Consider the following 20924-nt stretch of genomic DNA (forward strand, 5'->3'; position numbering starts at 1 on the left):
AGACTGTTTCCCGAGGAGATCTTTGGGCGTAATCAGTCCAGTGCAATCGAGGTCCGGGTGTTAACAAGAAGGATCCTAAACTTTTTACAAAGCTTTCTTAGATCGGGCAGCAAAACAAAGTTACTTGGAAAGAGTTTCAACAAATTTATTACGAATTATAAATGATTGTGACACATGTCGAAGCGACTTGGAGTTCTGTTCGGCCTCCCTGGAGATAAAATCAACTTTTAAAGACAGTAAGTTTTCATCCTGGTCATCTGATCGAGTAGCGGAAAGAGTGCAAACAATGGCTGAGATCTCAAGCCCAGCCACATTTTTCTAAAACTTTATATAAGTTTGAGTTTGCTCCATCTGCTCTAAACTTCTGGAAAGTCGTTTTTTCTTTTTCCTGACATTACGATGTATTAAGGAGCCACTTTTGTTGCACAGCCAGACAATATGGGCTCCTGGATAACTTTGTTTGTTATCGGCGGAGGCTCGAGTTTAACAACTCAAATGTTCTCAGAAAGGGAAAGAGAAAAGTTAAGAAAGGAAAAGACTTGGACCAAAACTATGATGAAGTTGTTAACTGTCAAGATAAATATGTAAAAATTCATATCGCCCGCAACAGCCTTAAGTGTCATTCTCAGATGTGGAGACATGGACTAACATTGATTGTTTTTTTCCTCTGAATCCTCAGTGAGCGTAAAGCTGCAGGCCCCCAGAGTGTAAGAGGCGATCACTATGGCAACACAGTTTAGTATTGATGATGCCTTTGTGTTGGAGGGAGACGAGGAGGGAGCCGTGTCTGATGGAGAGCCACAGGGATGGAAGGACAGAGAAGGAGGAGAGATGACATTTGGTCCTCTGAGCTTCTCCAAACCTCAGACTCATCCCTCGCCTGCGGCAACTGGCTCCCTCGAACACAGTAACTTAAAGTACCAGGTAAACATACTACCAGACATCGGCTGGCCGATTGATTTCCTTACTTTTGGGAGATCGGTGATCGGCCTATCCTTACATGTGAAACTGATCTTATATACCTCCAGTAGGGTCCAACAGCCAGCCATTGATGCTTTTTACTCCGAGACCTAAAACTCATGACACTTTATTGGTTGTTTAAGTGAAAACAGAAAGATTTTATTGTTTCACAGGTATTGTTCAATGATTTTCAATAAAATAAGATTGAAACATTGAAGGTATATGCTGTCAATTACAAAAAAGAAAAATCGGTATCGGCCCAAGTTTGTATGGGCTGGTCAGGCTTTTTAAAGATCTGTGATCGGCCTAAAAATTGTGATTGGTGCACCCCTACATACTACCTTTGTTGGTGCACACATATTAAAGAGCTATTGGTTGATGACATGACTGTAACATCTGTATGATCTCCTGGTTCATTAGAATCTGGAAAATGAGGACGCCTTTGGCAGCAATGTCAACTCTTCTTTTAATAACTTCTTCAAAATCAGGTATGTTGTTCAGGTGCAGCTATTGATATTCTCCTGTGGGTTGTGTTTTTCTTAACGTGAAATCTAATCTGCCTCTGCTCTCTTTGCAGTGATCCTGCCAACCTGTCGTACTGCAGCTCCCAGTGGTCTTTCAGTACCTTGAGTTCTGTCACACAGCTTTCTGCACACTGCTGCGGGTAAATTGAAACGACATGCTCCCACATTCACAGATGTATGTACAACACAACAACAACATTGCACAGTTGCTGTAAAAAAATATTGGTGTATTGTGCAGGTGGGTTTCTCATCCAATGGTGAAGAAAAACAGAAAAGTTGTTCTTGCTTCTTTTCTTCTCCTCATTACTGGAGTTGGTAAGTTTTTTACTACAAGTTTAACACTAAATCATTATGATATCCAATAGGATTTGACCATTTGGGAGATAAAATGTTTATTTCTGAGCTATATTCTAACCTTGAGGTGATTTGCTGTCAGTTATTGAGCTTATGCTCCTGTTTTAGTGATGATTTCAAGTTTTCCCCGCCGATAATTTCTGGTTCACAGGAGTATTAAAGCATTACAGCAGCCCTCATGCAATTTTGAATCAGATTGAATTATTTAGTATTTTTATGAAGTTCACAACAAGTAGTGTGTTCAGTGTTGTGTCATTCAGTGACATGCTGAACTTTGTCCCCGTTTTCCAGCGTTACCTAAGTGCGCAAACATACGAGTATGGTTATGAAACTACACTTTCAGGTCTCACATTGACTGATGTGGTTTTTGTTTTTCTTTAGCTCTTATTTTCACAGGCGTTGTCATACAGCTGAATCCAAATGCAGGTAAGGATACAAGAATAGACTAGAATAAATCAGAAAACCAGCAAGTATTATGTATGACCTGATAATGCCAGAGCTGAAGTCTAAAACTAGTTATTTTCTTTTGCATATCAGTTGAAATAAAGTATGACAGATACATTTTTAAAAAAAGAATAAATAATAACAATAATCTTTCACAGTTTGAAAACTGAATATTTGTGATGGAGACATAAGGATTTTTTTTTAATACAAACAAATATGTATGATAGTTTTCATTTGAAGTTTAGAGAAAATTGTGTTACTTAGTTTTGGGGTTGAACTTGTTTGAGTTGCATGCAGGATGAAGTCTTATCCTGGAGTCTTTTTCACTGTCATAAATAATATTATTAAACTTCAGAAAAGTTACCCAACAAAAAAGTAGCCATGAAGTCAACCCCACAGTCAACCAAAAAAATCCTTTTTATGCTTTAGTTTTCACACAATATGGTTGTTTTAAACAGTGTTAATGTGTCTTTAAAGGAGTCTTATAATTAAAACTCTTCTTGCAGGTGTTTCAAGTGCTATTTTCTTTGTACCTGGATTTCTTCTCTTCATCCCTGGAGGTACACTGATGACTTTGGTACAAAGAAAACTTGGTCTTACTTTTCCTTTCCTAGTAAATGTGGTTTCTGACAGTGTCATCTCTGATGTCCTCCACAGTGTATCATGTGATATACATCAGCTGTGCTGTCCGTGGGAGAAGAGGCTTCAAATTGTTCTACCTACCTTATTTTGAAAAATGACCTCGAAGAGACACTACACTTCCTCTGCACTCCTGTCCTAAAATGAATAGCAGTTGTTTTTTCTTTGTACTTTTATATGCTTGTTTTATTTCTTGTCATTGACATGACCACTACTAATTCAACCACTCAGCGCAACGACTGTTTCTGCCACATGAACTGACTTTTACTCTGTGTACTCTAAGAAGGAGATTGGTCTTGCCTGTGTTTTCTATGTTGTGTGAATAATGACTGTGAAGTAACAAATAAACTTTTTTTTATATTATCATTTGTGCAATTTGAGATGATTTACAGATTTGGTAGAGACTTTTTAGGCAGTAGTCACTATCAGACAAAGAAATACAAGAAGTTCTCATGCATGTACATCCTTCAACCACTAAGAAACAAATATGTGGCCAGACTATCTTTTAGAGATTCTGTGTGAGTGTTTATTTTGTTTTCTACAGCAACAGCAGTTTGGTAATAGTCTGTGAGGGAATGATTTTTATGACCAGATTTATAAGACGGCAGCATCTATACAAGGGGGTTCATCCAAGTGATTGCATTTTCCACTGACTACAGAATTCTTAATTTCCTTGTCAGTATAACATCTTAATATAAACTTGTAGAAAATACACATTTAGCAAGTTTTGAAGAAATGAAATAACAGGGTTTTGAAGAAAATGTATGTCCCCTGCAATCACATACAGTTTTAGTCCATAGCTAAATGCAGAGCTTAACACAGCCCAGAGGGTTTGGGACATAAATGACTGATGTGAAGGTATGAAAACAGTGATGAAGGAAGCAGTTTTCAACCAAAGGCACTTGAAAATAAAAACAAAATATTCATTAAATAAAATAACTATCATGTTTTTGTTGTAATCTCATCTTATTTTTGTGCTTTTGACTGACTTGAGAAGTTTTAACAACCAAAGTCTCTAACATGATCATAAAACTGTCATAAAACATTGATTGCCTGAGAGAAGAACTGGTTCATTTTTGCGCATCATATTCAAACACTTTATTTTGCTTGTAGTATGAAAAGTGGAGTAATTATCAGTAAAGACAGAGCACTCTCATACTCAGCTCCTTTGACTCATCGTTTTTTTTAACCTTGAGCAGAATGACATCAGGCAACAGTTTTTAAGAATCAATACAGTGAGTCAGTCTTCAGTTAATTAAAGATGTAGCATTAAACCTCTTATCTCCAGGGGAGGTGTTTTTTTTTATTTATTTTTTTTATTTTACTTCTTTCACCCTAGTGGATATAAAAGGTTTGTTTTTTTGTTTTTTTTTTACTTCTCCTTGACTGTCCAAGTCAAACCAAACAGCCACAACCAAATTAAAGTCATTTGAAGTCACTTACAGAACAACTTGTGTTTGACTTGTTATTTTACTTAGAGCCCACAAAATACAACAGGTTATTACTCCTACAGCATTACACTCATTTGATGACACATGCCTGTTACATGTCATAGATTTTGGCTCTGGGCTGAATGTTAAAATGTATGAAAGTTGTTACATAAACAAAGCTGAGTTTGAGTTTATCACTCCCCTTGGACCATTTGTTGAAGTTCACCATTTAATTCCCATTGCTATAGTTTAATTTATTGTTTCATGCGCTTCTTTATCACTGCCAACTTATTTTTCTCCAAGCAACTTTTGAGATCATCTTTCTGAAACTAAAAATATCCGTCTCGACAATTTGACTTTTAACAAAATATCATTATTTTGTATTTATTTATTTGTTCCATACATGAAAGCTGACAACCAAATCCATACACAGGTGCACATTACACCCTAAAACAAACACATTCATGATAGGAAAGGAGCAGCATGAAGAGAAATGTCTCTCATATTTGTCTGCCCCTACTTGAACAACTTTTTAAAAAAGAACAGATGGTCTGACATCACATACACTTGATTTTCAACAGCCTACATTAACCCGTCATTGATTTTAACAACAAAAACACATAAATAGCCTACAATAAAATAAACCCCCCCCCCAAAAATTTCAAATTTAAATCTCAAAACATGCATCACATCCAATTTAATTTTTCTAGTGTGTATTGACTCTTTTTTTTTTGCATTTATACATTTTTTTTAATTGATGGGTGTCTGCACAACCCTAAGTCCCGTGATTGAAAATTCCATATTTTTACACCTACAACTGAAGTACACATTTGCCTTAAAGTAGTTCGAGCGACTTGGTGCTTAAAAACAAATTTTCTTCAACGATTTGATCGCTTGATATTTAATCTCTTTTTTAGTCAGCTTACATTGCTTACTTTAGCTTTTTAAGTTTTTTTTTTTTTTTTTTTTTTTTTTACGTTATTAAGGTTTTGTTAGCAAAGAAGTGTACAAGAATAGTTAAAAAAAACTAGAAAAGCAATTTCTGAAGAAATTGCGCTGTGAATGCAGAATGCTGAAGCAGCTTGCGCTGAACTGCTAATGCAGAATGCTGAACATGGATGACTGAAGATATGTCTGAAAATGGCTGAATGAAGTCTTAAATAACTCGTGCTGAAATGCAAAAAGCAGAAGCTGAACATGAATGACTGAAGATGTGTCTGAAAATGGTTGAATGAAGTCATGCAAGGCTTGCACTGAAATGCTAATGCAGAACGCTGAACATGAATGACTGAAGATTTGTCTTAAAATGGTTGAATGAAGTCTTGAAAAGCTTGTGCTCAACTGCTGATGTAGAATGCTGATCATGAATGACTGAGGATATGTCTGAAAATTGTTTTAAAAACTCCTGTGAAAGCTTGCGCTCAACTGCTAATGCAGAATGCTGAACATGAATGAATGAGGATATGTCTGAAAATTGTTTTAAGAACTCCTGGAAAGCTTGCACTGAAATGCTAATGCAGAATGCTGAATTAGCCTGCCATGAACTCTTGGATGAAAGGAAATAAATGGTCGAATAAATGGAATGGATGAAGGAATTTAAAGTTGAAATGGTTGCGTCTATTCAAAAATTAAAGGAATGTATCAAATTTTAAAGAACATTTATAGAAATAATGACCTGACTGAGGGTAAATGTAAGTCGGCTTTCTTAAACCCTGTTAAAATGTAATCCTGTGTGTCCTATGTGTGAGTTTTTTAACCATGTAAGCCTGTAGGCTGAGGCCCATCTGAAGCCAGATGTTGCCAGGGTGATCATTGTTTACCAACTGCCATCAGAGAGCTGGTGGAGTCTGTTGATTCCCAACACATTCCCTTTGAAATCAGGGTGTAAAGGTGCTTGCAATTCTGACAAAAAGAATGATCATGAAGCATGAATCAGTGTAATCTAAAATTGGATTTAAAAGTTTGAATGGCTGAATCAATTCAGGAATTAAAGGAAGGAATTTAAATTAAAAGAAAAAAATCTGAGAAAATAAGGAGCTGACTCAGGGAAATGGAAGTCAAATGCTGTTAAAGTGTGATACTTTCTGCCCTGTGTGTGTGTGTGTGTGTGTGTGTGTGTGTGTGTGTGTGTGTGTGTGTGTGTGTGTGTGTGTGTGTGTGTGTGTGTGTGTTCAATCATGTCAACCTGTCTGCTGAGGCTTATCTGAAGCCAGATTTTACATTGGTGATCAATGATAAATTAACACACACATGCTTGTCATTGTTCCTGGATGTTTTGATGAGTTACTATAAACAGCTGCATGAGATCAAAGGTTTCCACGGTGACCAGCTCGTCAAGGGCAGCAGGTGCAGGTGCACAACTTTGCCCTTCTTACTGTAATCTTCTGAAGATTTTGTGGCAAAGCAAGAGTCCGAATCTCCTGTCACCTTGCCAAAACCGTGAGGGCTAGAATAAAAATGAACACACCGTAGGAATCCTGAGACCCAGAGGAAGCTGTCCGTCTAAATTTCATGCATGAAGGTCAAGAAACAAACCCACGAGAGCGATAGATAGATGAGGGAAAATTTACTGATATCTGAGAAAACCCCTCAGGAATTAACATGGAGGTATATGGGGATTTTTTTTAACTTCTCATGACAGTTGGCCATTTTGTGAAAAAGTGCTCCATCCTTTTGCTTTAAAAACCACTTTGTCAGAAGCAGGACAAGCCCTCCTCCATTTTGATATATAAAATGCCTATGTGGAGCGAACATTGTGACCAAAAGAGCAGTTTACCCAGAAATTTTTCAGGTTTGGTTTCACCCTCTCCCTGCTCTAAGCCGAAACATTCCGTCCAATACACACCAATGTTTAAACGGCTCGAAGAGCTGAAATGCATCATGACCTTTGAAGGGTCATTGTGAAGAAACTATGAATGCTAGGAAACATTTGAAACCAACTGAATGAAGCCAAAAGGTAGCTTAATATTTTAAAGTTTGAATGGAGTTTGTAGCTGAATGTATGACTGAATGAGGAGCGTTTGAAGCAGGCTGAAAAAATGTCCTGAAAGGAGAAAATTTTGAAAATTCCTCATTCATCTCTATGAGACCAAAAAACGCACAAATTCTGAAATATCTCGAAAAGTATTTGTGAAAAGTGTCTGAAGAGTCATAGCCCCCTTGTCCCAACTGAAACACACATTTTGAAGTTTGAACGGTGAAAATCGGTTGAAGTTTGCCTGAGTTTTAGCGGTCCAAAAAAGCGGGCGGAAGAATGAAGAAGAAGAAGAAGAAGAAGAAGAAGAATAAATTTTTTTGTCACAGAAGAACATATACTGTGAATGCATTGCTGCATTCACAGCAATAATAATAAAAATAATAATATTCAATGCTACGGAGTGGAGGGCGCCATTGCAGCCCACACTGTGACGTCTCATAGACCGGCTGCTCTCGGCAAACCTCGGGTTTTATCGGAAACTCAGTCTCAATCAAGGATGGAGGAAGAGGCACGTAAGCTACTCGAGGAAGGAATTAAAAAGAAACTGGTCAGCCCCGGTAAAGGAGAGCTATCGAGCTTCCCCAATGGAACAAAGGTAAAAGTAAACCATTAGTAGTGAGAAGAGTTTGGTCCAGTCCTGTGAACTGTATCAAGAATTGCGACAAAGCATATTAGCTAATGCTATCAGTAACGGCTAACACATTTGGCTGGATAGTGTCGGCGTCAAAAACATTCCGCTCATGTACAGATACTCATACACGCGTGTTGACTTTTCTGTCTTAATACAACTCTAGGACTTAACAAGCTTATTGTGGATCGGTGTAAATGTGTTTTTTTTCCCATCTAGTTTATTTTTTTATCTGATGGAAACAGGCAGGAGGCGGGACAGGATGGGCTGTGTTTATAAAGACTGATTGGTCAGCACCAATTGTCAATCCATTGTACATGGTTGTGATTGGTTAGAATTTTCGTTGTAGTTTAGAGTAGCTCAGTCTTGTCACAGAGGTCTAGAGTCCTCTTTTGTTTCCATTAAACAAGCATTGGCTGCTTAATTATGTAGTCTTTATAAGGATGACTCAAGGACACTTTTTTTAACCACACAAGTGTTTTTCCCCGGTCTCTGTTTCATCAGGTGGTCTTTCACTATCGCACCTGCCTGTGTGATGGCACAATGCTGGATGATTCCAGGACCATGGGGGGCCGCAGCAAACCCATGGAGCTCATCTTAGGCAAGAAGTTTAAACTTGCTGTTTGGGAAAGAGTGATCATCACCATGAGACAAGGAGAAATTTCAGAATTTACCTGCGACACGAAGGTTTGCCAGCTTGTAGTTATTAATTTGACTGGACAGCAAACTTATTTATTTTGTGTAATGATCATTACTCTGTTTTCCTCAGCACACAGCGCTGTACCCACTCGTGTCCCAGTCTCTGAGAAACATCAGTGCTGGCAAGGATCCCCTTGAAGGGCAGAGGCATTGTTGTGGTATCGCTCAGATCCACTCCCATCACTCTTTAGGACACAAAGACCTGGATCAGCTTCAGACCAGTCCACAGCCTCTTGCATTCACCATCGAGCTGCTGGAGGTAAGTAGGCAGAGGAGTTTAACATTAAATTTGTGCTGTGCAGAGTGAAATGTACAGCAAACCATAAAGATCTATGACATGTTGATCTTCACTTGAAATATGTTGTATTAATTATAAATACAATATATGATTATGATGTAGTACAATATGGCAATATTATTAAATGGTTGTATTTACCATTCTTTTACTTAGTATAGTAAAAATACTATCATACCATACTTCCCATTAAGGCATCTCTGTGTAGAAGAGTTTGATGTGACCCAATCAGCTCCTGACTCTTTGTTTCTTCCTCTCCTCAGGTTCTGCCCCCAGGATCATTCCAGCTCGATGTCTGGGCCATGACGGACGAAGAGAAACTGGAGTTTGTGCCTCAAATCCATGAGGAAGGAAATAGGCTTTTCAAAGAGGGCCACATTAAGGAAGCCACAGAAAAGTATTACAACGGCATTGCTTGTCTGAAAAACTTGCAGATGAAGGTGAGGTCTAAAGTTTATAAAAGAGGAGTTGCATTTTCTTTTGATTGATGTCCTTTAGTATGGACTCTGACTTACAAAAAACCTGGTATTTCATTTCAGGAACATCCAGGAGATGAAGTGTGGGTAAGATTGGACCGTATGGTAACACCGCTGCTTCTCAACTACTGCCAGTGCAAACTGCTGCAGGGCCAGTACTACGAAGTCATTGAGCACTGCACGTCTTTGGTCTTCAAATATGAAGGTAGGGATTTGTTTCAAGATCATAAAAAGTTACTGTTACTACTATGGAAAACTAGTCTACTTTTCTGATTGAAAAGGCAAATGTGCAACTGACAGAAGCAGAAAAGTGAAAAAGTAGAAAATTTTCTTGCATAATTAGAATAATTTATCAGAAGAACTCTGGTTTTATTCCCCCCCTTTCGTACAGATAATGTAAAGGCCTTCTATAAGCGAGCTAAGGCCCATGCTGCAGTGTGGAATGAGGCAGAGGCTCGGGCAGACTTTGCTAAGGTGTTGGAGCTGGACCCCTCTCTGGAACTTTCTGTTGCAAAGGAGCTGAGAGCTATGGAGGAGAGGATCCGCTCCAAAGAGAAGGAGGAGAAGGGTCGCTACAAAGGCCTCTTCAACACACCAGCTGCCACTGCCACTACAGTAAGTTCACCATCCCTACTCCTGTTTTAATTCCTGCTTCCCTCTGGCTTACAGATGTTCAGTCAAAAAATTATGTTCTACAAAGTTTCTGAAATTTCTTCTCTTCTTTCTCCTCACAGGGTTAAATTCAAGAGAACAAGAGAATGCCTGTTCATTTCAAGACGGAAGAGAAACAGTACACACTGCTGCTGTTCCAGTATCGTCTGCACACCAAAGCGTAACACTCTGCTACCCTGTTCTTCACAGTCACACAGAAACCTCCCCACGCACTGTCAGGTTATTCACACAAACACACCAGCAAGTCCCAATTCTTGATTTTCCGTCTTAAAAAGTTAATTATAATATTGATTTAGATATGTGGATGTTATCAGCTTAATGTCAATGAAAAACCCAGCTCCCCAAACCGGAGCTCTTCCCTGGCTAAAAGCATGTGGGACTCTAAGTGTCTGGGTTACAGTTTCTGCTACATGAAATGCTGTTTTCAGAAACATTTTGCTACATACTCGCGCAGAGTGATGGGCTGCTTACAGAATGTTATTTGAAGCATCACTATTCATCAGAAGTGCTGTTGTAGGACTCTTTGGTTTTAATGAACACCGAACTTATGTTTGTGGAAAGTCATGTACGTAATAGTTATTGAGTATTTAGCACCAATTTACCGCTGTATTTTAAACAAGTAACCTTAGCATTTATGTTGTTCTGCTTTCTCTGAAATGTGTGCAGAGCTATTGATCCCTAAAACTACTTGCAGTTGTAACCAAAAGGGAAAGGAACCCAGACAGGAACGCCCGAAGTCCTTTTTTTCCCCCTTTTGGCACAAGGGACATTTTGGACACACACACACACACGCTTTGCACCATCAGAATCCATTTTCTATCTTGGTCACAGGAGGTTCTGGTATTTATTGGACACCGTTATCTCCTCCTGAGAAATAGTGACTGGGACGAGAGCTGTCTGTGACAATCAATTTACAACACACTTAAGCTTGTGTTGCTCATCTTTCTCCTTTCTACTTATTTCATATATGTAAGACACGCTATCATTATGATTTTTGCCCAGTAAAAGCCTCAGTGTTTCCTATAAATGCCTGTAAAGAGCATCTTGTTACTTTTCATGTACAGCAGCAGGTGAATAACCCAGCCTGTGTGAAGTAAGATGTGACTGGGGTTGTCATTATGATGGTGAAAATAAACGTGTTTATCCTTCAACTTGTTTTAATTTTTTGTTCAGTGAGTACAAACAATATGCGAAGTATTCTGTGAATAAATCTCTGGTTTTCGGTTAAGTAGCTCTTCAGTTTTGGGATGCTTTTTAACACTTTTAGTGTGTCTCAAATCGCATACTTCCATACTGTGTACTCAAAATTTTCCAATTGAGTGTACTAAGCATACTACATACTCACTGGCTTAGTGCGCAAATTTTGAGGGTGTAGTGCTGTCTCAAATCCTATCCTGCCGAGCGTCGTACTTACCGAAAATGATGACATGATGTCGACCTCTTCTTCTACGTCTAATTGTGACCGGCTTCCAAATACCACCACTATTTGCCCGCAAATTTTCAAAGCCTTTTAGTAGTATATTAAACACGGCTAATAACACGATCAAAATATCAAGATCTTACCATCTTTCATTGTAATTACAATGAATGTCAATCGTGCTTTGCTATGCCGTAATTGGCCCCAACAACATCTCCTCCTCCTCCTACTAGCTGAAGATGTCCTGGTATGTATTGTTTATTTGTATTTTTAGATAGACATTTTGGTGATGAGTAATTTTTTTTACTATTGCCACTCGTCGAGACGTCAACAGCTGATGGTGCTTGGTGAAAACAACACGTGTAAAAAACATCAATAACTTACATTCATACAGTGCAGCCACATCCACCGTGCTGAGCAAACGGCCACAGCTCTCTTCCGCCATCGCATACTATGCATACTGTTTTTCATTTTGACGCAGTATACTCAAAATTTTGAGTATTTGAGTATGGAGGTATGCGATTTGGGATACACTGTTTTATACCAGTGTCCACTTTTGGAAACTCAAAAATTTGAAACACTACACTGAAAAACATCTGAATACATTTATTTTTTATTAAAACACAACACCAGTCCTAATGATGCAAGTTCAAAACAAGACCACGAGTCATTATATGTTTTCATTTTTTATTTAAGATATACATACTGAACTGCAAAAATCTGGTTTACAAAATTTCCATACTAACAAATTGACTTGAGATGTACAGACAGTTTTAAGGTTGAGAAACATCCAAAGTGTGTCCACACTACAAAACATGTTGAAACAATAACAGGATGAATGGAACGAGGGCATAGTCAAGATGCTTTGATTGAAGAAGAATTTTCACTCTTTGTAAGGAGTTGTAGTAGATGTTTAAATAGAAACGAGCTCAGGTTGAACATTGATTTTTGGTCAGTTGCCATAATTGTAAAGAAAGCATTTAAAAACATTTCTGTTTGTTCTACTCAGGTCACCGGTAACCACAATTCTACTTGAAATCCGTTGAAATTCCCCACACTCTTGTGTAGAAATCTATATAAAACTGTGTTTTGCATACACCCCACAGGTCACAGGAAGTTTGTAATGAACATATAATTTGTGTGTGAGTGTAAGAGTGTTTGTGTGTGTGTGTGTGTGTGGAGGAATGCAGGAACAGTGGAGACAAGGAGGACATAATGCACATATAAAAAAGCCAGTACGGAAAGTGGTGGGGGGGTAAAAAACGGTTGTAAAACAGACTGTCCTGTTTCAGGCTCTACAGGGAGAAGAGTGAGGAAGGAGTGAGGGGGATTTCTAAAAGGTTATGTACGGGCACTCCTCTCCGTCTCTGCAAGACACTCCCTGACCAGTGCACGGGCGTGGATTATACCTGAGAGAGACAAACAGAGTGCATAGAGGTGTTAGATCATTACTTTACCACCTATGGGGAAAAAAAAAAAGTAATAGGAAGCAATATCTGCCTTCTTTCTGAATCCACTTCTCATGTAATGGAATCAAGGCTGTCATTACTGCTGAGATAATGACCGGACTGCAGTTCAAGGTGAAGGTAATAATGGATTTCAGTGATGTTTTGGCTATTTCAAATGAACACCACAGTCACTGAGATTACTGAGGCTTCAATTTTAAAAGACTTAGTTTAATTCCAGAAAGTAAATTAAACTTTTTAAAAGAAAAAATTTAAATCACAAAAAGGAGGATAATGATGATGACTTCATCTCACTCTAGTGGTACCCTCCAGAGTTTTAATACTTTAATACCAATACCCTGCCTTTTCACTTTGCTGTATTAACTTGTAGTGTAGTCTCATCTCAGGTTTCATCTTTAGCATTTTTTTCTTCCTGATCTCTTTTGTAGTCAGAGCATGAAATCTTAAAAAAAATCTATAAGGACAACTGATGACCCCGAAGACAGAATATAGATGTAAACATATTTTTTTCCCTTTAATTAAATAAAAGTGAACATATCTCGAATAGAGCTCTGCATGGAGTATGAAATCCTCTCATTTCTGTTATCACCAAAGAGCTAAGAAGCACATCCATCATATTATCTGTGAGTCTATAATTTCCATAATTAAAGGACAAAAAGTACAGAAGGAACAACGTGTTCTGCCCATTTGACAACTATCCTGGACACACAGCCATGCACGCACACACACACACTCACACTCACTTGTATATGCACACACACCAGCTGACACCAGTGTCTTTTGAAGAGTACAATATACCTCTCTTTAGCCTCTCCATGGCGCTCTTGCTGCCAGCGTATGTAGGCCTGATCTCACGGCTCATCTCCTCAATGACGGACAGAAGCTCGCTGTAAGTGGACCCTTGAGACACTTTGACAGGCTGTCCATCACAAATATTTAAAGGAGAGAAAATGGGGATTTATCAAGACATGCTGAGTGATGTTCACAAATTTAAATCTGAATGTATACAATAACGCTATAGAGATGTGGAACGTATGTTCTCTTATTTTGCTGGTGTAAAGTCTCCTCAGCCTGATAAGAGGCTAAAAAAAGAAGGGTGTAACAAGAAACTCACATAAAAGCATCCTATGGTGGTTGTTTCCCTATGAATCAAACGAGACAACAGTGCTGCAAACACACCTGAACAAACCCCATAGAGGGCGGACCAAAGTCGCTAAAAGCTGGCCTGAAGTTTGAGGACGAAGGCAAGGATGGGGACGGTACAGAAGAACCTGGACAAAAGAGAGGATAGTTGTATCATTCTAATTCAACACAAGGACATCTTCTCTCTGAAACACTGTGATTTAATGTGTCCAAATTTCAGTATTAAGTTTTCTGAAATATATGAGAAAGAGCAAGACAAAAGCACTTCTACCACAGACTATCTGCTCTAAATCATGACCCCGGACTGTTCCTTGTGGAATGTTATGTGCTTTTTTTCTTTATCAGATGATGATGTGTGTTCTTGCCATTGCTACTGTACAAAACACATTTCCGCTGGCTAGCTGAGCAACCAGTTGATAGCATTTCCACAGTTCCTCAGTTCACCTGCACAGATTTCAATTATGTATGTTGTGTTTTTCTTAGTCACTAGTGGGTGTGGGTTGGTGTGTTGGGGTGAAGAGTTGTGTGTTGATGTGTGTTTATGGGAGGGTTTATGGTCACTTTATTTTGATTTTATTCATTTTCTTTGTGTCAAGCACTTTGTGTTACCATTTTTGTGTATGAAAAGTGCTAAATAAATAAAGTCTGAAGTCTGGTTGAACTATTTATCTTTAATAACAGTGCACTTATGTGCCATGGCCATGAAAAAAAATAATGCTTTTACAACTAATAGAAATGACTGTTGTCCTACATCTAAACAACCAAAGTTTAAGCCGTGTGGCATTCAAACCTGGAGGTGTGTGGTTGGAGCCAGAAGGCGCAGGAGCGATAGGTTTATAACTCATGGCAATATCAACAGGCAGCTCCCCGTACGACGCGCCACTTCCTTCAGTCCCGTCAACCCGGTGCTTATACAGCTTTACAGGTGGTTTTGAGCTCCTAGGAGCTGAGGCACAAGAAAGAAAGCAAATGAATAACACAGATAAAAGAACATTTTAACAAAGCATATATAGCAAGCAATAACAGAAAATAATCAATGTTATTTAAGAAAAGAGTTTTGATCGCAAACAAAGAGGCCAAATTTTAAGTAGTTTAAAATGGCTTTTCTTAAGCCGTAGATGCAAGTCATGTCAATTTCTGTTTTTACCAGTTAATACAAACAAACATTTGTCTTTTACCAAGGCTATTTGTTGACTTTACTTATGGAAGTACATTGATTGAATTAATAAGATTATTACATGTAAGTTTCATAACTTCCTGCTTTTTATCTGGAGTTTATTCTTTATTTACATCTTTCCCCAACATAAAGCACCAATACTGCACTTAAATAGCCCCCCATAAGTGCCAGTTGTTGACTGTTGTGAGTGTCAAGGTTATGTAAGGGACACATCATGCACAGTTTATTGCTAGCAACTGAGTTCTGAAGAAGTGATCAATTAAAGCTTAAAGTGAGTTAAGCTTGATCCAAACTGTCCTTTTAATAGCATTAACCCTAAGACCATCAGCTTAGCTTACAACACGAGCTGAAAATAATTTATGAAAAAGACAATTCACGATATAAATAAACAACAGAGGTATTAGGGACTAGTTAGCTTGATCAATGTGCGCCAAATAAACTAAGAATACTAGCACATTCCATGTGAACCAATTCTAATCAAGTTGTACTGACTGGTGCTCATAATTCCTGGAGGAAAGACCATGCACCACAGAGCGTCTTCATTAAACTCAATGCACCCAATTCCTTTACATTAGTTTCATGTGTTTCGATGGTTCTAAGTTTTTATTTTCAATGATTCCCATGACTCGTTATAAGCCTTTCACCGTGACATAAGACATATCAGTTTGATTTCCTGATTACAGCCGGATGGCAAAGGTACGATACCAAAATGTACCTTTCACATTTCAACCCATCTATACAGCTTGTAATTCGAGTAGTGTGCATTTTCCATTCAAACTAGTAGATTTCCATCTAATAGCGCATTTTTTATCAGTTAATCCCGAATCCTTTAGAGATTTTTAGTACATTGATGTCATATACAGCAAACACACAGGAAGCGGAGGTGTGGACTGAAACAAAAGCTGTCGTTAGCTTCGGAGGAAGGCTGCCGGCTAACTACTACTTGATGCTTTTAGCTAGCCACACAAGCTAGCTTTTACCGGTTAGCATAACAACAGAATAAAAAGGCAGAAAACACGAAGAACCGCTCCTACTCTCTACATCTGGAAACTGAACAACAGTAAGGGTAACTACAATCACGACCACAGAAAAACAAGAATGAATGTTGTTTTTACCTTTGTAAGTAGACTTATTATCCTCTGTGAGAGGGGGGACCTGCTTGGCTTTTCCTCTGTACTGGAGTCTGCGCAGAAGAATAGCGTAGTGCACTACTTTTTTTTCTGGTGAAATGATGTGATTGGATGATGGAGTGACGTCTGACGTTCAGTACGTGCTCATTATCATAACAGGACAGCTTGCAAGTCCCCGATACAAAGATATTCCAATGCTTTCAACACAATCATAAACTTGGTAGCTGAGAACTGTCATTGATATGTTCTTGAGCACTTCTCATTGGCTATTCTTCTTTAAGAATATCATATCGCATTATGCTCTTTCTAACCCTGACAGCAAATATCTTCTTCTGTTGAGCTTTGGGAAGCCATTAAAGCCATAAGGTTAAGATGGTAAAAAATAATTTGGATTAATTAATCCTGTATAATAACTATTACTATACCTTATGAACTATTAAAACCTTTATATGAATTTTTCAGTGTGTTAAAAACACTTAAGATTCAATAATCAGCAGTAACAGCTGTAGAATTTATGCTTACCCATATTTTTTATTTGTGAAAATAAACCTTCAGAAAATCCATTAAGATGTCAACCAAAAAAAAAATTGTTGGATTTTTTTTTTCAGGATGCAGTAATCAGCTGCTGAGCTGCAGCTTTTAAGCTTTAGCAATTTTGTGTTCCCTCTTAGAGATACTTAATTTGGCATTTCCATCAATTTCCATTAATAGATAATAGCTCAACCAGTGGGCACAGACAGCCCAGAAGCATTCAAATTCATTACCACATTAAAACTTAAAACTAAAAACCTTATAACAGAAATGGACTTCTGAAATGTCACTCAATCTATACAACCAGAGCAGTGTAAAAATAATTGCAGTACAGAGCCATAGGTACCCTAATGATGTAATTACTCCTAGTTGTTGAGTATAAGGGCAAAAGGTGAACTAAATGGACTGTGCTGCATATCTCTGAAGTTCCACTTTACCACCGAGGGAGTCCACAGCAGTGGAAGCCTGCAATGACTCTTTATGATTGAAGTGTTGAGGTTGTGCAGATGCAAATTAGCCCATATAAACGACAACATCAAAACCTATCACTTTTGCTTGAACTTGGTTCCTGTGATTCCTCACAGCAAGCAGCCATGATCAAGCCTGCGGAAGATGTAACGATAAAAAAAGACCTAGTATATGTCTTCAGACCTAACAAACAGACTGATCATGGAAACAACCTTTTTCCTGGGTTGAATTGAATGAAAATAGCCTATCTTGTACTGTGAGAATTAAAGTTTTTTTGCACCTATGCACACATGGTGGAGGATAAGAAAAAGGTTCAGAGAAGCTTTGGCAGAGAGAGACCACGTGCAGGGCCAGGAGCACAGAACCCTGGAGCGGTCATTGGACAAATGAGAAAATAAGTAACCAGTTCTCACCAGTGGATTAGAAAACCGGACATTTTCAACTGCTTTGGCCAACATGGTGAGGGAGAGAAGGGACAACCTGTTGTGCTCCAAGCACTTAAGAGCACTCAGACCATCAGTTATGCTAACATAACCTTCAAACCAATTTTACTTTGTCTTTTCAACTGGAAAGCTTTCAGCTGTTTTTTCCATAAAGTATACACTTTCTCAGATCAATAACTGAGTTACTGATAGTTATATGCTGAAGTTACAGAAAATAGTGATGTGTGACATTTATTTAAGAGCACAGGTGATTCCCTTTGGGTTGTTTTAAGACTTTTGGCCAGTGCTCCAACCAACAGCCTGTTCTTTCAGTTTATGTGTTCAACCATCCTAGATCAGCAGGTGATTTCAGCAGATGTTTTTTTTTTTTTTTTTTTTAACTTTAAGCAAGCAGTAACTAGGGAGGAATTAAGTATAACCTTTATTTTCCCCATAATACAGCAGTTGCAAATAAGATGTAATAGGGTAATAAAATAAGCAATAGATAAACTAGAAAAAGAACATTTTAGCTGGCACATTATTTAAACCCAAGACACAAGTGTTCAGATAAATGTTGTGTCCCAAAAAATTACACAAAAAGTAGCAGCTGTTTCATTAGATAAATAATAATAATAATAATAATTAAAAAATAAATAAATAATAATGATAATAATAATAATAATAATAATAATAATAATAATAATAATAATAATAATAATATTATCACGATAAAAATATAAATTTTGAAAACAGTTCCTTACGCTCTTCCAATGAGACATGCCTGTAGGATCTGTAAACTCATCTCAAAAAGAAAAGGTGGTAGGAAGGAAAATAGCAACCAGACCAGGAAATTGAGCTATTTGAATAATGTGGCAGAAAAAGGAAAGATCCGACCAATCAGGCAGTGCCAATTCAGAAGATATAGAAAACAAATGATTTTCAGTTTTAAGTCCTTTCATCTAAGTCCAAAGAATTTTGACCTCCACAGCCTTAATGCTTACCATAACAACCAACAGGAGCTCGTCTTTAAGAATTACAAAAGACTCACTGAGGTTGTGTTTTGCCTGGAATGTGGAGAGTGTGAAACAGTATGTTAAATATGTAAAATTCCAGCACTAACTTATAGCAGGCTAGGAAACTCAAAGAATCTACACAACATACCTGTAGGGTACTGACCTAGGGTAAATGAGAACGGTATCTCCTGGTCTTCATGAATTAAGAACTTAATGAAAATTCTACAAATAAGATTTTCTCATCAAAAGCAGAAAACAGATTTCATCCTGTCTGATATTGAATTGAAACCTGTGAGCAACGGACAGTAACCCCTTCAACTCGTATCAGCATATGTCATCCTTAGACTGGGAGAGTGAATCAAACATAAAAATGTTTAATTGTTTCATATGTGGGAGGCAATCATCCAGGCAAACAAGGAATTGAAGCGAAAACATTACTATAAGAATATATTAAATAGACTCATATAGCAAGTTTAATCTAGGAAAAAATATGTATATACCAAGCATAACATAAAGGTAAGCAATTCACCGAAAGAGAGTGAGAGAGAGAGAGAAAATACTTTATTTATCCCCGAGGGGAAATTCAGGAAAGGGGGTGATGTTGACAGTTTATGTACAGTCAAGCCCGAAATCATTTATAACCTTGGTAATTTTTCACAAAAAGTTACTTTTATTCAACTCTAAATGTTTTGTTTGACCAGAAATAACACAGGCTTCTCTGAAAAGATAATGAGATGATGTATATTAGGCGTCACTGTGGGGGGAAAAAAACTTTTATTTACATTTAAACAAGAAGCGGTATGTCCAAAATTATTCATACCCTTCTCGATTGTCAATAGAAAAGCATTTTTTTGGCTATTACAGCAATCAAATGTTAACCGTAATTACTGACCAGCTTTTTTCATGTCTCCACTTTTGACCGTTCGTCTTTAGCAATGAGCTTCAACTCTTGGATTTGAATCTGGAGTCTGGCTGGGCCACTGCAAGCGCAAATGTTTTTGTCTGCCAACCATTTCTCACCACTTTTGCCGTTTTTTGGGGGGGTCATTGTCATGCTGAAATGCCCTCAGGTGACCAAGGCCAAGTTTCCCTGCAGACTGTCTGGTGTTGTTGAGAATTCTGATGTATTGCTCCTTTTTCATGGTGCCGTTTACGACGATTAGGTTCCCAGGCCCACTGGCTGAAAAACTCCCCCAGAGCATAACGTTCCCACCACCATGTTTGACAGTGGGGAAGGTGTTCTTTGGGTTGAAGGCTTCTCCTTTTTTACACCAAATGAAGACTACATCATTGTGGCCAAACAAGTCCATTTTTTTTCCTATGAAAATAAAACAGAAGACCAGAAGTCTTCTTCTTTGTTCAAATAAGCATTTGCAAAGGCCAAGCGGACTTTTGTGTGCCTTGTCTGGAGAAGTGGTGCGTCTGGTCTGCGTCCGTGGAACCCAGCGGTGTGCAGTGTCCTTGGACTGGCAGCCTTGAGATGTTGCCACCAGTGGGGCCCAGATTCACTAGGATAGCCTTGGTGGTGATCCTTGGATTCTTTTTCACCTTTCTAGCTATCCACCTGGCAGGCACAGGTGTTGGCTTCTTTCCCCTGAGATTTTCCGCAGTGTGGGATGTCTTGTATTTTTTAACAATATTTTGCACTGTTGCCACTGGAACTTCAAAACATTTTGAGACGGCTTTATAGCACTTTCAGGATTTGTGAGCAGTCACAATGAGCAGCCGCAGGTCCTCACTGAGCTCCTTCATCTTAGCCATGGCTGTCCACAGAGATCTGCTGTGTTTCACCTGCTGAATTGGTTAAAACAGCTGTTCTCAATGAATCAGGGCAATAAAGGTGCTTTAGTACAGCTTTGACTATTTGAAATTGTTTAGGACTTTGGATAGTGCTATGAATTCCCATAGACGGTGACAATTTGCAAAGGGTATGAATGATTTTGGACATTATACTTCTTGTTCCAATTTAAATAAAAGCCAAGAAATAGTTTTTCCACACTGATGTCTCTTGTACACTGTCTTATTACCTTTTGGGAGAATCCTGTGTCATTTTCCGTCA

At 38.2% G+C, this 20924-nt stretch overlaps 3 protein-coding genes across 3 annotated transcripts; 2 read left to right on the forward strand and 1 right to left on the reverse strand.

Moving 5' to 3' along the window:
- On the forward strand, positions 1 to 3231 carry tmem134 (transmembrane protein 134). The gene is made up of 8 exons (XM_074698149.1): positions 1 to 236; positions 680 to 924; positions 1381 to 1448; positions 1538 to 1624; positions 1723 to 1799; positions 2220 to 2264; positions 2789 to 2842; positions 2940 to 3231. The coding sequence occupies exons 2-8, from the start codon at positions 724 to 726 to the stop codon at positions 3020 to 3022; spliced, it is 615 nt and encodes a 204-aa protein (XP_074554250.1). The 5' UTR covers positions 1 to 236; positions 680 to 723; the 3' UTR covers positions 3023 to 3231.
- A 4539-nt stretch (positions 3232 to 7770) lies between these two features.
- aip (aryl hydrocarbon receptor interacting protein) lies at positions 7771 to 11223 on the forward strand. Its single transcript, XM_074682361.1, has 7 exons — positions 7771 to 7923; positions 8461 to 8643; positions 8726 to 8914; positions 9214 to 9390; positions 9490 to 9631; positions 9818 to 10041; positions 10161 to 11223. The coding sequence occupies exons 1-7, from the start codon at positions 7825 to 7827 to the stop codon at positions 10164 to 10166; spliced, it is 1020 nt and encodes a 339-aa protein (XP_074538462.1). The 5' UTR covers positions 7771 to 7824; the 3' UTR covers positions 10167 to 11223.
- Positions 11224 to 12215: 992 nt separating this feature from the next.
- On the reverse strand, positions 12216 to 16514 carry cdk2ap2 (cyclin dependent kinase 2 associated protein 2). The gene is made up of 5 exons (XM_074695456.1): positions 16417 to 16514; positions 14915 to 15070; positions 14161 to 14252; positions 13780 to 13900; positions 12216 to 12924 (listed from the first exon to the last, which is right to left on the reverse strand). Exons 2-5 carry the CDS (start codon positions 14967 to 14969, stop codon positions 12857 to 12859), a joined length of 336 nt encoding a protein of 111 aa, XP_074551557.1. The 5' UTR covers positions 14970 to 15070; positions 16417 to 16514; the 3' UTR covers positions 12216 to 12856.
- Between the last annotated feature and the right edge of the window lie 4410 nt (positions 16515 to 20924).

Source organism: Halichoeres trimaculatus, unplaced genomic scaffold (assembly GCF_033239565.1).
Source record: "Halichoeres trimaculatus isolate MK-OKI-2021-1 unplaced genomic scaffold, fHalTri1.1 fHalTri1_scaffold_2, whole genome shotgun sequence".
NCBI lineage: Eukaryota > Metazoa > Chordata > Actinopteri > Labriformes > Labridae > Halichoeres > Halichoeres trimaculatus.

Excerpts from the sequence above, each read along its gene's own strand:
- tmem134 (XM_074698149.1), top strand. The coding sequence starts at position 724 with ATGGCAACACAGTTTAGTATTGATGATGCCTTTGTGTTGGAGGGAGAC. Across the intron at positions 925-1,380 it reads ACAGTAACTTAAAGTACCAG|AATCTGGAAAATGAGGACGC; the intron begins GTAAACATACTA and ends CTGGTTCATTAG. Across the intron at positions 1,800-2,219 it reads TCTCCTCATTACTGGAGTTG|CTCTTATTTTCACAGGCGTT; the intron begins GTAAGTTTTTTA and ends GTTTTTCTTTAG.
- aip (XM_074682361.1), top strand. The coding sequence starts at position 7,825 with ATGGAGGAAGAGGCACGTAAGCTACTCGAGGAAGGAATTAAAAAGAAA. Across the intron at positions 8,644-8,725 it reads AATTTACCTGCGACACGAAG|CACACAGCGCTGTACCCACT; the intron begins GTTTGCCAGCTT and ends TGTTTTCCTCAG. Across the intron at positions 9,391-9,489 it reads TGAAAAACTTGCAGATGAAG|GAACATCCAGGAGATGAAGT; the intron begins GTGAGGTCTAAA and ends ATTTCATTTCAG.
- cdk2ap2 (XM_074695456.1), bottom strand. The coding sequence starts at position 14,969 with ATGAGTTATAAACCTATCGCTCCTGCGCCTTCTGGCTCCAACCACACA. Across the intron at positions 14,253-14,914 it reads CTCCAACCACACACCTCCAG|GTTCTTCTGTACCGTCCCCA; the intron begins GTTTGAATGCCA and ends TCTTTTGTCCAG. Across the intron at positions 13,901-14,160 it reads CCTCTATGGGGTTTGTTCAG|CCTGTCAAAGTGTCTCAAGG; the intron begins GTGTGTTTGCAG and ends TGTGATGGACAG.